The sequence below is a fragment of the Cololabis saira genome, chromosome 12 (assembly GCF_033807715.1).
Source record: "Cololabis saira isolate AMF1-May2022 chromosome 12, fColSai1.1, whole genome shotgun sequence".
NCBI classification, from domain to species: Eukaryota; Metazoa; Chordata; class Actinopteri; order Beloniformes; family Belonidae; genus Cololabis; species Cololabis saira.
Genome location: NC_084598.1, coordinates 2,667,097 through 2,682,023, shown reverse-complemented (window position 1 = coordinate 2,682,023; position 14,927 = coordinate 2,667,097). Strand labels below are relative to the sequence as shown.

The following is a 14,927-nucleotide window of genomic DNA, read 5'->3' as shown; positions in this document are numbered from 1 at the left end:
GTATAAACAATATGACGAATGTTTTGGCTCCTATTTATTTATTTATTTATTTAATCTCTTGACATATGGAAATACAGGACTGCCTCAGAAAATTAGAATATTGTGATTTTCTGTAATGCAATTACAAAAACAAAAATGTCATACATTCTGGATTCATTACAAATCAACTGAAATATTGCAAGCCTTTTATTATTTTAATATTGCTGATCATGGTTTACAGCTTAAGAAAACTCAAATATCCTATCTCAAAAAATTAGAATATTCTGGGAATCTTAATCTTAAACAGAATCGGACATTAACAGACAAAGTATAAAGTAGACAAGATATGACATTCAACCAACAAAAAAACAACATTAAAAGATACGACAGAAATAGATAAAAATCATTAAGCAATAAAACAAGTTGCAATTGATAAACCAGTAGGTGACCACAAAGTTAAAGTGCTAAGTGCAAAAGTTTGTAAAGTGCCGAGGCAGATTATACATCGCCCCATTGCTTCTTAAAGTGCTTTAATTGTCAGATCTATAAAGTGCTAATGCTTATTGCACATCGCCATTATTGCACTTTAAGTTAAGAGGCAAAGCTGAGATCTCTGTTTCTTAAGACAGCACTTCATCCAAAATTGCTTCATCCGTAGCTGATGTAACCAAATACATTACTCCTGAAAAGCTTTGTTCAGCATTACAATACAGAGCCAGTGTTCTTTCTTTGCAGGTGTGAAGCTGATGTATTGTGTTAAAATGACGTGGCGTACGGTTTGTAGAGTCTGTAAAATAATCCTAATCACGTGAGCAGTGGTTGTCAGTAGCAACAGTGCTCCTCTCCTTTCCCTGTGTAGATAAAAGCCAAGTCCAGTACACATCTGCCTTTATGAATGTTCCACAGCTAGTTTTATTCATCCTCTAATCCATATCTGATGTGTCATATTTTAGAAACGTAATATCTGGCAGATGTTGCGTGTGTGGGCTGCAGTCCTGTATTTCTGTAGAGCAAAGACACACTGAAGAAGAAGAGAAGTTAAGACAATTAGGAATCAGTCGGAAGTTAAGAAATCAGTCGACGAGCCTCCCAGCAACCAAACATATATAAGCTTAGATCAGAGGGAACATTCTCCGCACGGCGGTAACAGTCTTGTTAAAGGTTAGTGAGAAAGAGCAACTTAAATCAATAGCATGCCCTTGATTAACCCTTTAATGCTGGATGTACCGTATTTGATACAGGAATTTCTGAGAGCACTGCACCACCTCAAAATTTAAAATATATTTTTTTTTAAATAAAGAAAAAAAGCGAATAAATTAAAAAATACATAAAATAACCCCATGTTTTCAAAATGATATAAACAAATATTATTTAGAAATTGTTACAGATAAAATTGGATGTGTTTTTAATTTCATTATATAATAAACACTTCAAATTAAAAAAAGAAATTCTGAGTGTGATTTCATATGTCAGGTGTTAAAGGGTTAACCGCCATATTGCTGCCTTGAAGGATCTAGAAAGACTACGTACTAAACTACTGTCATGTCTGGGGCTGTTTGATTACGGGAAACAGTCCTGAACATGCTCATTTTGGCCCACAGTGTTAAAGCGATTGATTAGAACGATTATCCCGATAGTTTAAAACGATTATTTACAGAGCATATTGCAGGTTAGGGTTTTTTTCAAAAATTATACCTGACCTTATGTGAAAATGACTATGTGAGAAGTTTTTTCTTTCAAACACCGCGTCATATGACGCAGCAGGAGGGAGACGTGTCCACAGCTCTGCCCCATCTTACTGCGCAGTGGTAGGTAGTAGTGAGTCTCTGGAACAAGATCCGGTACCTAGGATCCGGCACCTCCTTTTATCCATATTCCCTCTGTGTTTTATTTCTCATTGAAGTTACTCATAGATCGGCTGTTTGTCTATTTCGGATGCATTTAATCGGAAAAAAGAGAAGAGGGCCCTTTTCTCTGCGCTCTCTCCCCGGTCTGCTGCGCGGTGCGTCCCGTGACGTCTCCATCACCAAGCGGTTTCCCAAATCCAACTCAGCCTGGATCATTTCTCGTGTCCTCTGCTTTTTCCCCACATCCAAGTAATGATCTGACATGCTGACATGTTTGCTGCATTTAACACCACACGCCCCTCACTCACGCTGTTCGCTGTTTGATTGTGCCATCACACGCCCTTATTAATTGTTCGTTTTTTTCCCCACTTATTCCACCAAATAATAAGCTTGTTTTCTGTTTAGAAAGTACAAACGTAGACAGATTACAAATACTCACCCATCTTTTAGGAGTTATTTTTGCAGTTTCTTTCAATTCAATTCAATTCAATTTTATTTATATAGCGTCTAATACAACAGAGTTGTCTCTAGACGCTTTACAGAGACCCATACCCAGAACATAAACCCCCGAGCAGTTATTACATAAACAATGGCAGGTAAAAACTCCCCTAGTGGGAGAAAAACCTTAAGCCAAACAGTGGCAAGAAAAACTCCCCTTTAGGAGGGAAGAAACCTTGAGCAGGACCAGGCTCATCAGGGGGGACCCTCCTGCCGAGGGCCAGACTGGTGGGTCAGGGACGGCAACAGCACAGCAGGCAGGTGGAAGCAGCAACGGGATGACCAGGGGTGGGGACCGCAGGCCAGCACGCAGCTCCCGAAGCTCCGGCCCAATCAGCAAGTCCCAGGTTGGGGTGCAGGGTCAGAGAAAGACTTTCAGGAGCACGGGCGGGTGCTGCAGTGAATAAAGGCTGATTTATGATTCCGCGTAAAATCGACGGCGTAGCCTACGGCGTAGGTTACGCGGCGCACGCAGTGTTAAGCTGTCAATCAAAAGAACGTGGGGGGCCTAACGGGTTTCGTAATTATAAGGCTGTGGCCCGTCATATTGGTGTGAATACACATTCACAACCTCTTCAGTGTCACAACTAACATTAAGATCCATTATTTTTCCTATTGTTGAAATTCACCGCGCTCCCTCCCGCTACCTCACTTCCGGTTCAGCTTTTTCAGATGCAGAAGTAAAATACTCTCACAAAAACAACTCTGGAGGTCACTGTAGTATATATTTATGCATATTTCAATGAAAATTCAGTTCCTACATTATTTTCTTACACATTGATTCACAGGGGTCTCCAACCTGCAATATGCTCTTTAAATAATTATCCACTGTATTTTGAAACTTAACCAAAATGTTTGAGATTTCAACAGTTAACATAAATAGAATTTTTGACAAAAAAAACATGGGCTGGTAGAAGTGCTCAGATGAAGCCCCATCCCTTGGGCTCAGCAAAGTGGAGGCTATAGCTGAATGCAATACAAAAGCAATGAATATTATATTGATAACATTATTTTTGAGAATGTTGGAAGCCAAAATGGAATTGCACAGGCCGAGTCATGTCTGTCCATCCAGCATGGGACAGAAGATTAGCAACAGCGCTGAACAGCTTGCTCTGTCTAGGCCACTGGTTGCGAAATCCATTTAATTAAGTTAACCGAGACTACTGCTGGCATTTGTCTTAAATTCATTGCCCAGGCTTTAAAGCAGTATGAGGCTTTACATGTCACTCCAGATAAGAAAGGTAATAAGTACATTTGCCAAAATACTGATTCCTTTAAACACCAGTCCTGCTGGTTACTGTTAACCTGCCAGTTGCAGTTTCTGCATGTTAGTTCATATTGTTCTGGGTCATCTAAGCCTTCCATTCATGCAGCATGATGGTCCATTTTCATCTGCACACCATTTTCATGTGTGTTTCTGTTAAGATGGCCAAGCTGTTTCTTAATGTTTGGTTTTAAAATCTCCAGGTTGGTCCATGGACGTAGTGGAGCTGTGTAAGAAATATAAGGACGACGGTGTCGTTGCCATTGATCTGGCTGGTGATGAGTCACTAAACTCTGAAGCCTATCCAGACCACAGAAAGGCCTATGAGGTGAGTGTGTTGGAAAAAAAGGGGCATATATACAACATTTTGGATCAGTTGGATCACAACTGTGAAGACAGAGGCAGTATGAGTGGTCAGGGTTAGGGTTATGGTCAGGGTTAGGGTTATGGTCAGGGTTAGGGTCAGGGTTATGGTTACGGTCAGGGTTATGGTTATGGTTAGGGTTATTGTTAGGGTTAGGGTCAGGGTTATGGTTAAGGTTATGGTTAGGGTTATGGTTAGGTTAGTAATTGCGGCCCTTGACTGAGGGGAACCAATACGCTTCTGCCTCCTACACTCATTAGCGATTCCAGAGATTGCTGAAGGTAGTGTTGCACTCTCACTCGTACATCCTGTTTGGGATCTGTATGCACTAAAGTACTTTGTCAGTGGCGTAGGGTGTGGTATCTCTGAGTGAGTTTCAGAGCTTTGTTTTAAGATGTGCTGTATGGTGTATTAGGATAACTGGGTATCCCTTATGAGTGTGGTCGGATTATGGAGGATCCGGTGTCTTCGTATGTAGCTAGTGGGTGCATGGGTCAGGGTCAGGGTTAGGGTTACTTTTGCTGCTGTAGTTTGCCTTTTATGGGAAATGGTGCTTTGTTCCATTCACTCTTTGTAATTCCCAACACAGCATAAGAAAAAGTGCCAACACAGACAGTTTAAAAACAAAAGAAGAGTGAAGGGGAATAAAAATGTTATTGTTAACATAGTATAAGATTTTGTGCATGGAAAATATTTTTATTTGTACACTCAACATCAATGAAAACGCATCATTTGATATATTGATATATTGATATATATATATATATATATTTATAGGATTGGTATTGTGCGATATTAACTTTTATTGCAGATCATGACTATTATGTAATCTGCATCTTATGAGTAAAAGATCCGTGTCCGTGCAGGTACTGTGTTAAGTTTACCACGTTATTGGAAACTTTGTCCACCAAAGGTATTCAATTCAATTTTATTTATATAGCGTCTAATACAACAAAAGTTGTCTCCAGACGCTTTCCAGAGATCCAGAACATGAACATAAACCCCCGAGCAATTATTACATAAACAATGGCAGGTAAAAACTCCCCTAGTGGGAGAAAAGCCTTAAGCCAAACAGTGGCAAGAAAAACTCCCCTTTAGGAGGAAGAAACCTGGACCAGGACCTGGATCATAAGGGGGGACCCTCCTGCCGAGGGCCAGACTGGGGGTCAGGGACGTCAGCAGCACACAGCAGGCAGGTGGAAGCAGCAGCGGGATGACTAGAGGGGGAGGGTCGTAGGCAGGTGGAAGCAGCAACGGGATGACCGGGGGTGGGGACCGCAGGCAGGTGGAAGCAGCAACGGGATGGCCAGAGGAGGGGGTGGGGACCGCAGGCCGGTGGAAGCAGCAACGGGATGACCGGGGGTGGGGACCGCAGGCAGGTGGAAGCAGCAGCGGGATGACCAGGGGTGGGGACCGCAGGCCAGCACGAAGTTCCCGAAGCCCCGGCCCAATCAGCAAGCCCCAGGTTAGGTGCAGGGTCGGGGAAAGGTTGAGAAGGGGCAGGGCCAGGGAGAGGAGTCTTGACGGACAAATCTCTCCCCCACCTGCCCGGGCCGTTACCCTGCCCCTCTCACTCCCACGCTGCAGGTTCCGATGTTGTGCAATTCATGGGTAGTTAGGGTGTGGCCTACATCAGGAGTGGTCAAAAAAAAACACCAACATGCTTCAGGCATACTACTGAAGCTGGCAGGGCTGCAGGGAAGTTCAGGCGAGGTTACAGCCGGCTAGGTTGTAACCTCTCCACTGTTACGTTCTCACATCCGGATGCAACTCTTGCAGGGTGCTTCAGACGGCCGTTCAACCTGCTGGAGAAACTCTTGGCCTGCACAACCTGCTGCCTTTTCATTGATGATGAGGATATATAGCACGGAGTGAACATGGCTGCAGTTTGCAGCAGCAGCTTTCATGAATTTCACACACAATTATGTGATGATTCATGATGCCAAGACAATGATCACAAATATCAGGAACCCAGACTTTTGTATTGCTTTTGTGTTTTTAACAGAAACTGTTGAATGTGTTGTGGCTTTTCTATCAACTTGATGTCTCAACTTTCAGTAGAACACAATTTCACTGGAGATTCACTGGTGTGCTTTGGATCATTATTTGTTTGTTGTTGGGTTTTTTTTTGCATATCCCTGTTTTAATCAAGCTTCAGCTGTTGTAGGGATGGCCTTGTGCTTCTGTCAAAATGTTTTGGTTTAGAGAGGAGTTTTAAGTCAATACACTAATTAATGCATTTTACTTGTAACACACTTTCCATTCAATGAATCTCAAAGCACTTAGATCATTATTCATTCATACACATTCTCACTGGTGGTGGTAGCTACATTTTTGTAGCCACAGCTGCCCTGGGGCAGACTGACAGAAGCGTGGCTGCCATATCGCGCCAAACGGCCCCTCCGACCACCACCAACATTCATACACATTCATACACATTCACACGGGGCAAGGTGGGTAAGGTGTCTTGCCCAAGGACACTACGACAGCAATTTGAAGGGAGCGGGATTCGAACTGCTGACATTCCGATCATTGGACGACCCGCTCTACCACCTGAGCTACTGCTGCCCACTAATTGCAATGTTTCCAGGTCATATAGCTGCAAAAAAAGACATATTTAAATGTTCACTGGAGGACGTTGTTGAGTTATTCCGTATAAAACGGGCAAAACATCTTCTGTACATTGCAAATGTGAAAGCCAGATGTTTAGCCTCATTCTTAGCAGCTGATGCGTTGTGTGATGGGTTTGGTGTGCAGGAAGCAGCTCGTCGTGGAGTCCACCGGACAGTGCATGCAGGAGAGGTGGGCCCAGCGTCCGTGGTAAAGGAGGTAAAATGCTCAACAATAACACAAAATGTTCCTGAAGGACGGTAGCAACAGAGGAAATACAGGCAGGGATCCAAATATAAGATGAGCAGAGTTTTGTGTTTCCCCATTTCCTCACCCCAGTTCTCCTCCCTAAGTCAGTCCTGGGCATTGCTCCCTCTGCCAACCTGGGAGGGCCATACTGACCTTAAAGCAGCACTATGTAACTTTTCCAGCTTAATCTAATATTTCATCATCATCATTGTGATGGAACATCAACTTCCAACAGGTTTAATGAACCTCTGTCATGGTCTGAGGGGTCTGTATCGCCTTCACTGGCACTATGTAACTTTGAGGAGCATGGTAGGAACCCTGCCACACTAAAAAACTACACATTTTTACGGCTTTGACTGCTTTACGGCATACGTCACTTCCCCCTCCTTCCCCATTCGTAGTGCAGACCAAAGCTGGGCAGGGCGTGGAGCGCAGAGCTCAGCAGAAGCTGGTGTCATGGCCCAAGCAGCGGAAAAACACAAGAAAATAAAAGTTTTATCGGAGGAGGCTAAAAAAGAAAGTGGGAGAGTAACAAGCTAAATGCCCGGACAAGAATAAACATCGGCCCGGCGTTCACTCGCTGGCGTGAGCTGAAAGACGAGGAGGGATGTCCGACAAGAGAGACAGAATTGTTATGATACAAAGGTAAATGTAGAGTTCTATGTTCAATAAGAATCAACATTAGAATGTTTTCACATTCGTCTTGGGTTTTGGTCATTCTAAAATTACTGACAATATCAACAACAGACACATAGAATAATAATAGTGATGATAAAACTGTGTAATTCGCAATGAGGAAGCTTTATAAAATAATAATATAATTGAATAGAATTACAGCACTAAAGGAAAGAATGCAATGCAAAGAAAATGTATAGAATATTTCTAGTATTTTTCCTGAGAACTGTAAAATTGTGCAGGGCTGATCTGCAAAACATTCAGTTATTCACAGGTTATAAAGTATTTTTTTATTTTGTCAGTAAGTATGTTGGACTAGCGTATGAGTTTGTAATTTGGGGCGCATTATCTCTCTGAAACAGGACGGGGGGCGGGGGAGACTTCACTAATAAAACCAAGTTGAACTTAGTGATTTTCAACATCGTCATATTATATTGTTTATCCAAAAATAGATACATTACCTCTTCACTATCCATCCTGCAAACGACCGCTGAAAACAGAAAAGTAGTTTTGAAAGTCCGTCCCGTCTTATTTCATTCACTATCAAAACAAATGCAGCGACGGGGACAGGAGTTTTCCGGCAGTACGCGCTGGTGCATCATGGGAAATGTAGTTCTTTCTGGTAAAGCACTACCGCTTTGGTCCAAAGGAGCCGCCAAACTCAACAAAAGCTGAAAGTTACATTGTGCTGCTTTAACCTGAGGAGGAGCAATGATGGGATATTAACAGAGTAAGGGTAGAGCTCCAAACCAAACAAGATCAGTTTTATGAGCTGCAGGTCGCTCAAAGGTTAATGAAAGAACAAAATTGGAGCACTGGAGAACGTGCACTGATTTTAATACGTCAGTCGCAGTGTCTCAAATTGCTCCAGTGCAATATCACATCGTACCTAAATAAAGCAACCGCTCCAAGTAGCCCGTCTTTCTCAGTACAGACTGAGTGTGAAGCCTGCAGAATCTGCTGAAATGAAACGCATGACTGTTTGGTGTTCATGAACATTTGCACGTGTCATAACGCATGCCTGATTTTTTAGGCTGTAGAAGTGCTGAAAGCTGAGCGGATCGGCCACGGCTACAGAACTCTGGAGGACCAAGCCCTTTACAAAAAGCTGCTGGCCCAAAACATGCATTTTGAGGTAAATGACCATCCGCTATTGGTTATATTCATATAAAACACCTTCATTATTTTATTGTTGTGTTTCATGTGTAAGTGCTCAGAAATATTTCTTATCTAATCTGTTAAATGCACTTTGTCCTGTAGTTGTTTTTGTAGTTTTGACAGTGGCTGTTGTGTACGGGGCAATGTTATGTACTCACTTATAGAGTTATAGAGTACTCGAGTTGTAAAAAATAAATCAGGGGGGATGGTGGATTTTATCATATGGGGACAGATAATTTGTGCTGATTACAAATAATATAATATATTACAAATAATAGCAGTGACCAAAACACCTGCAGAAATACTGCAGGAATGACATAGCAGCAGTTAAATGCAGCCTTCTGTAAGCTTTAAATATCCACTGGACTTACATCAAATACATCAAAACACAACAATAAAAAACACTTTTCTGAACTTATCAATATGACTCTGTCCTTCACAGGATAAGTAACATGGATCACTGCAAAAACTCACAATCTTAACAAGAATATTTGTCTTATTTCTAGTTAAAATGTCTCATTTTAGTAAAAAAGTAAAAAGTTTTCACCTGTTTCAAGTAGATTTTCACTTGAAATAAGTAGAAAAATCTGCTAGTGGAACAAGATTTTTTTGCTTGTAATGAGAAGATAAATCTTGTCCCACTGGCAGATTTTCCTACTTATTTCAAGTGAAAATTTACTTGAAACAGGTGAAAATTGTCAAATTTTTCTGGTGTTATTTTTCTGGTGATGTTTCTAAATGTTGAAATAGCAGTAAAACCACATTCATTGATGAAATGACATAAGGGATGGAAGTCTTACAGGGCGGATGATTTGGACCGTTTTTATTTCAGGGGGGGATGCCGTCCCTCCTCATCCCCCCTCAACTCCAGTACTGCTCTAGAAGGAGATACACTGCTCCCTAGTGGAGCGTCAGTCCCTGGTCTGCAGGAACAGACTGCAGTAGTAAGGTGTCGGCTCTTCTGTTTGTAGGTGTGTCCTGTTTCCAGTAAGCTGACCGGTGCCTGCGACTCAGACTTTACCAAACACGCCGTCATCACGTGAGCTTCTTTTTTCTCCACAATATTTTGATGACGACTTTCATTAAACAAGGTTAAGGTACTCACAAAATGTTCTTTCATCGTTTGCTTTGAAAAGGTTCAGGAAAGACAAGGCCAACTATTCTCTGAACACCGACGACCCGCTGATCTTCAACTCCACCTTGCACATGGACTACAGCATAGCGCAGGAATACATGGGCTTCACTGAGGAGGAATTCCAGCGACTGGTGAGATCAAATACGTGTATTAATGAAGCAATAGTTTGTGGAGGACCCCGGGTTTTTGTTTTTTAAATATCATTTGAAAGGATTGCAAGATTTTCTGAGTTTCTGTGGCAGCAGTTTCAGAAAACACTGTCCCTGTTATCAGTGTTTGTACAGATGGTCCCACATTCTAGGGAGAACATTATTCTGAGTCGGGTTTTGGACCACTGTGTGCTGCAAGATCAGTCTAGACCAGGGGTCTGAAACATAAAATGTTGAAAGAGCAGTATTGAACCAAAAACACAAAAAACAAATATGTCTGGAGCCGCAAAACATCTTGTATAAAAGTCTTGTATAAGCCTTAGAATGAAGGCAACACATGCTGCATGTTTCTATATTAGTTATTGTGAGGAACCAGAGCGGCCTCCCCACGTACAAGGGGACAAGGCAAAACTGGACCTGGGTGATGAGGTGTAAAAAAAAAAACCTTTCAGAGCGTAGAATGCCAAAAAATAAGGCTTTTTATTGTAAAAAGGCACAAAGACATACAGGCGAAGGCAAAATCCGTAGTCTAAAAATGGCACAATGGGGCATAGCCTCTCTGCAAGCTATCTCAAATCAGCAGCCCCTTTTCTGGTATCCAGCCGCTGTTTATAACCCCAGGCAGGGTGGAGAGGTTGATTGGACACAGGTGTGCCACAATCAGTAGAACCAGGCACACCTGTGTGCTGCTCCCCCGCAGACCACGCCCAATCCTCCACTCTGACACACACATTAAAGGTGACCTATTATGGCATTTAATGTATATTTTAAACAGGCCTTGAATGTCTTAAAAACAATCTAAAGCTTGTTTTTTCTACATAAATCATAAATCCAGCCTGTGGGCCCTGTCACTAGTTTTATCGCTTCTAACCTCTTTTTCTGCGCCTCATTTTTAGGGAAGGGGGGGGTATGATAATGAGGCTCTGTGCTGATTGGCTCCCTGAATGACGTGTAGCAGGGGAGGAGAATAAACCTCGCTCCGCCAGAGCAGCCGAGCCTGTAAATAAATCCCATTACTGAATTTTCACAAATGGCAACTTTATTGTTAAAAAAATAAAATATGAGTAGTATATAAATAACATTTATGCACTATTTAAGCCGGATCTACCCGGCGGATGCTGAACGCTGGCCCCGGAGCCACGCCGGGCACCCGGGAGCAGCGCTGCTAGAGCAGCGCGCATCACCGCGGCTTTAACGGGGGAATCTGACCGGTTCCGACCGGCCGGGACCGCAGGAACCGGCCTGGACTGGTAGCATGGACTCCCGGGGACCGACCAGCGGAATTTCAGCCGGATCTGCCCGGCGGATGCTGCGCGACGGGTGCCGCAACGCCACGGCGGGCGCACAGATCGGCTCCGGAGCGCATCCGCGGCGCATCGCCCGTTACCGGGGATCAAACCGACAGATTTGGCTGAAAATCTCGGAGGGTGAAGCTGGTCCGACCTGGGACAGACCCCCGAGGACCCAGCTCCCAAACCACCCGGGAACCTGGATGATTTAACCCGGATCCGCTCCGCCGCGGCGCCACGTCCGACTGGCTGAAGGATGGACCGCTCCAGCAGCGGAGAGAGCTGGTTGTGGGCGTGGTTTCAGCAGCGGAGGCTGAACCTATGGAAATCTGCTCCCGTCGTGACGTCACGACGGGAGCAGATTCTAATCGGCTCAAAAAAAACCACGTGACACTGGGGGACTCTGTAAGGCGGGGGTCAGAGAGCTTGCAGAAATTCATGGTATTTTGTCTCCCCTGTGCTGGCAGGGTGAGGGGAGACCACTTTATATATGTCAAAACAAGAAAAAACGTGTTTTTCATAATAGGTCCCCTTTAAAAAAAGTCCGGTGAGAAGGGGAGGGGTTGCTCACTTTCTCACACTTCCCTCCCCCTCTGGAGTCTCGCCAACCCCGTTGCGAGAGAGAAAATCAGCCACTTCCTCCGGTTGCTGGCTGCTTCCTCCCGGTTGCCGAGGACGCTTCCTCCCGGTTGCCGAGGACGCTTCCTCCCGGTTGCCGAGGACGCTTCCTCCCAGTTGCCGAGGACGCTTCCTCCCAGTTGCCGAGGACGCTTCCTCCCGGTTGCCGAGGACGCTTCCTCCCGGTTGCCGAGGACGCTTCCTCCCGGTTGCCGAGGACGCTTCCTCCCGGTTGCCGAGGACGCATCCTGCCGGTTGCCGAGGACGCTTCCTCCCGGTTGCCGAGGACGCTTCCTCCCGGTTACAAACCGCCTCCTGGTCACCGGGTCTCCCAGACTCCTGCTGGTCACCGGGTCTCCCAGACTCCTGCTGGTCACCGGGTCTCCCAGACTCCTCCTGGTCACCGGGTCTCCCAGACTCGGCCAAACCCATGGCCTCGCTTCCCACCTCTTCTCTCCAGTTTTCAGGTGGTGCCAAAGATCCCACTCCCGACACCAAATGTGAGGAACCAGAGCGGCCTCCCCACGTACAAGGGGACAAGGCAAAACTGGACCTGGGTGATGAGGTGTAAAAAAAAAACCTTTCAGAGCGTAGAATGCCAAAAAATAAGGCTTTTTATTGTAAAAAGGCACAAAGACATACAGGCGAAGGCAAAATCCGTAGTCTAAAAATGGCACAATGGGGCATAGCCTCTCTGCAAGCTATCTCAAATCAGCAGCCCCTTTTCTGGTATCCAGCCGCTGTTTATAAACCCAGGCAGGGTGGAGAGGTTGATTGGACACAGGTGTGCCACAATCAGTAGAACCAGGCACACCTGTGTGCTGCTCCCCCGCAGACCACGCCCAATCCTCCACTCTGACACACACATTAAAAAAAGTCTGGTGAGAAGGGGAGGGGTTGCTCACTTTCTCACAGTTATAACTAGGGGAAGATTTTTTTTTTCATTATGCACTTCGAGAAAAAAGTCGAAATTTCAAGATTAATATTGAAGACTTGAAGTACAATTTTGTGAAAAAAGTCGAAATGTCGAGGAAAAAGTCGAAATTTAGAGAAAAAAGTCGAAATGTTAAGATTAATGTTGAAGTACAATCTTGAGAAAAAAGTTGAAATGAGAAAAGAGTCGAAATGTCGAGAAAAACGTCGAAATGTCGAAAAAAAAGTTGAAAAGTTGAGCAAAAAGTCGAAATTTTGCGAAAAAAGTCGAAATGTCGAGAAAATATTCAAAATTTCGTGAAAAAAGTCAAAATGTCGAGATTAAAAAGGAAAGGAAAAAGGAAGAAATAAAGAGAAAAAAGGGAAAAAAAGAAGAAAAAATAAAAAAAGAGGGAAAAAAGAAAAAAAGAGAAAAAAGAAGAAAAAAGAAAAATAAGAAGAAAAAAAGGAAAAAAAGGTCAAACATTTTTGAAAAAGCTGCGGGTTGCCGACCCCTGGTCTAAACGCACCCGAGGACTCCATAGAACGCCACTCAAGACTTTTTATTTCAATAGATATGAATTAATTTCACTATTTGACACTGGTAGAGTGTGTTGTTGAGCCTATCTATCCAACAGGTGAGACGTGTCAGCTGAGAAGGCGGTAGTATAACGTATTTTATTGATCAAGTTATTTACCGACTCCACGTGGGAACTATTTATCCTAGAAGAGGATCAAATATTTAAAAAGAAAAAAATCATCCTCTCACAACACAACAGAGCAAATAGCTAATCAATATCACAACCAAGGGTTTACGTGTCTTTTCTAATTTGTCACCCATTTGTAACTGTTTATTCATGGAAGAAAGTCATGAAAGAGCACCATAAATAAAGAAAGAGTTGACTTTATTTCTCCATTTGGAAGGTGACTCAGCAGGAACGTTTGACTTGTGTCTTACAGAACATCAGATCTGCAGAGTCGTGTTTCCTCCCTGAAGAGGAGAAGGAGGAGCTCCTCAGCCAGCTGTATAAGGCGTATGGGAAGATGCACAACACTGCCTTTTAAACCTGACCAGAACACCCGAGGAGAAACGAGACTTCTGGCCTCTTAATCTGCCCTCCTGACACAACGGAATGTCTTTTTTACACTCCTGTGACCAGACTTAAAGCCTATTAAATATCAGGAATAATGACTATGTGGCTGCTGCCTTGGCCTCAGATAACTTCACACTGTCAGCTCATGTTTTATCAGGTTTCCTCTTAATATTTCCAGACTAAGCTTTCTACTTTAGGGTGCTTTTCAGACAAGAACACATTCCTCTTATACGTGCAAAAGCACGTGCATTCAAATGTTGTTTTCATGAACCTGTTTTGTTGTATCAAAACTCTGGACGCGTTCTTCATCTTTTGTTTACACCGTTTTTGTCATGAAGTCAGGAAAGCTGTAATTGCACAGTTATTCAGAACTCATGACATAACAGTTAGAGCGAGTGTGAGCAGAGACTAGGCTGCTCTAATTATTGTTAAAGGGTTAAGGCTGAGGGTTATGGTTTAACATGTATCTTTAAAAATGTTAGGGGTAAGGATGAAACTATAAAGCAAAGTAGAAGAGTGAGAATTCATTCATTTCATGTGCCCACGAGGGCCTGGAACTTGTTATAGGACAATCTAGTTAATTGTGAACATCCATTCTTGAGTTGGAGGAGGAAATAAGAGAAGAGATCAGATCTACATGTGCTTTTTCAACCATCAATACCAAAGGTGTAGTCTTACATTTGAACACAAGGTGGCACAATATTTTCACCTACGTTGATAAAGTGATTACTTAATATAGTTCTGAATTTGATAATTAGTTATTTTACTTTATATTATATGAAAATATTATTTGAATTTAATTGAACAAAAAGCACTACCATTTAATGTATTATAACCCTTTTGAAAAGGATATTTGGCTACAATAAAAGTTCTGTTTAAATTTGTCTGCCTCTCACTCATTCTTCATCTTGATTCAATCCACAGTTATTCATTAGAACCAGTACTGGAGTTGTGGGAGGATGAGGGAGGATGGCATCCCCCCTGAAAACGGTCCAAATCATCCCCCCTGAAATAAAAACGGTCCAAATCATCCCCCCCTGAAATAAAAACGGTCCAAATCATCCCCCCTGTAAAACTGTCATCCCT

General features: G+C 43.3%; 1 protein-coding gene across 1 annotated transcript in view; it reads left to right on the top strand.

Annotated features, from left to right (window-relative positions):
• ada (adenosine deaminase) overlaps nucleotides 1-14,711 on the top strand; it is a 31,200-nt gene extending 16,489 nt beyond the window's left edge. Inside the window, exons 6-11 of the mRNA XM_061735164.1 lie at nucleotides 3,792-3,916; nucleotides 6,710-6,781; nucleotides 8,520-8,621; nucleotides 9,616-9,683; nucleotides 9,781-9,910; nucleotides 13,708-14,711. Coding sequence (XP_061591148.1) covers nucleotides 3,792-3,916; nucleotides 6,710-6,781; nucleotides 8,520-8,621; nucleotides 9,616-9,683; nucleotides 9,781-9,910; nucleotides 13,708-13,812 — 602 coding nt within the window. The 3' untranslated portion in view covers nucleotides 13,813-14,711. The remainder of the gene's footprint in view (nucleotides 1-3,791; nucleotides 3,917-6,709; nucleotides 6,782-8,519; nucleotides 8,622-9,615; nucleotides 9,684-9,780; nucleotides 9,911-13,707) is intronic.
• Nucleotides 14,712-14,927: the final 216 nt, after the last annotated feature.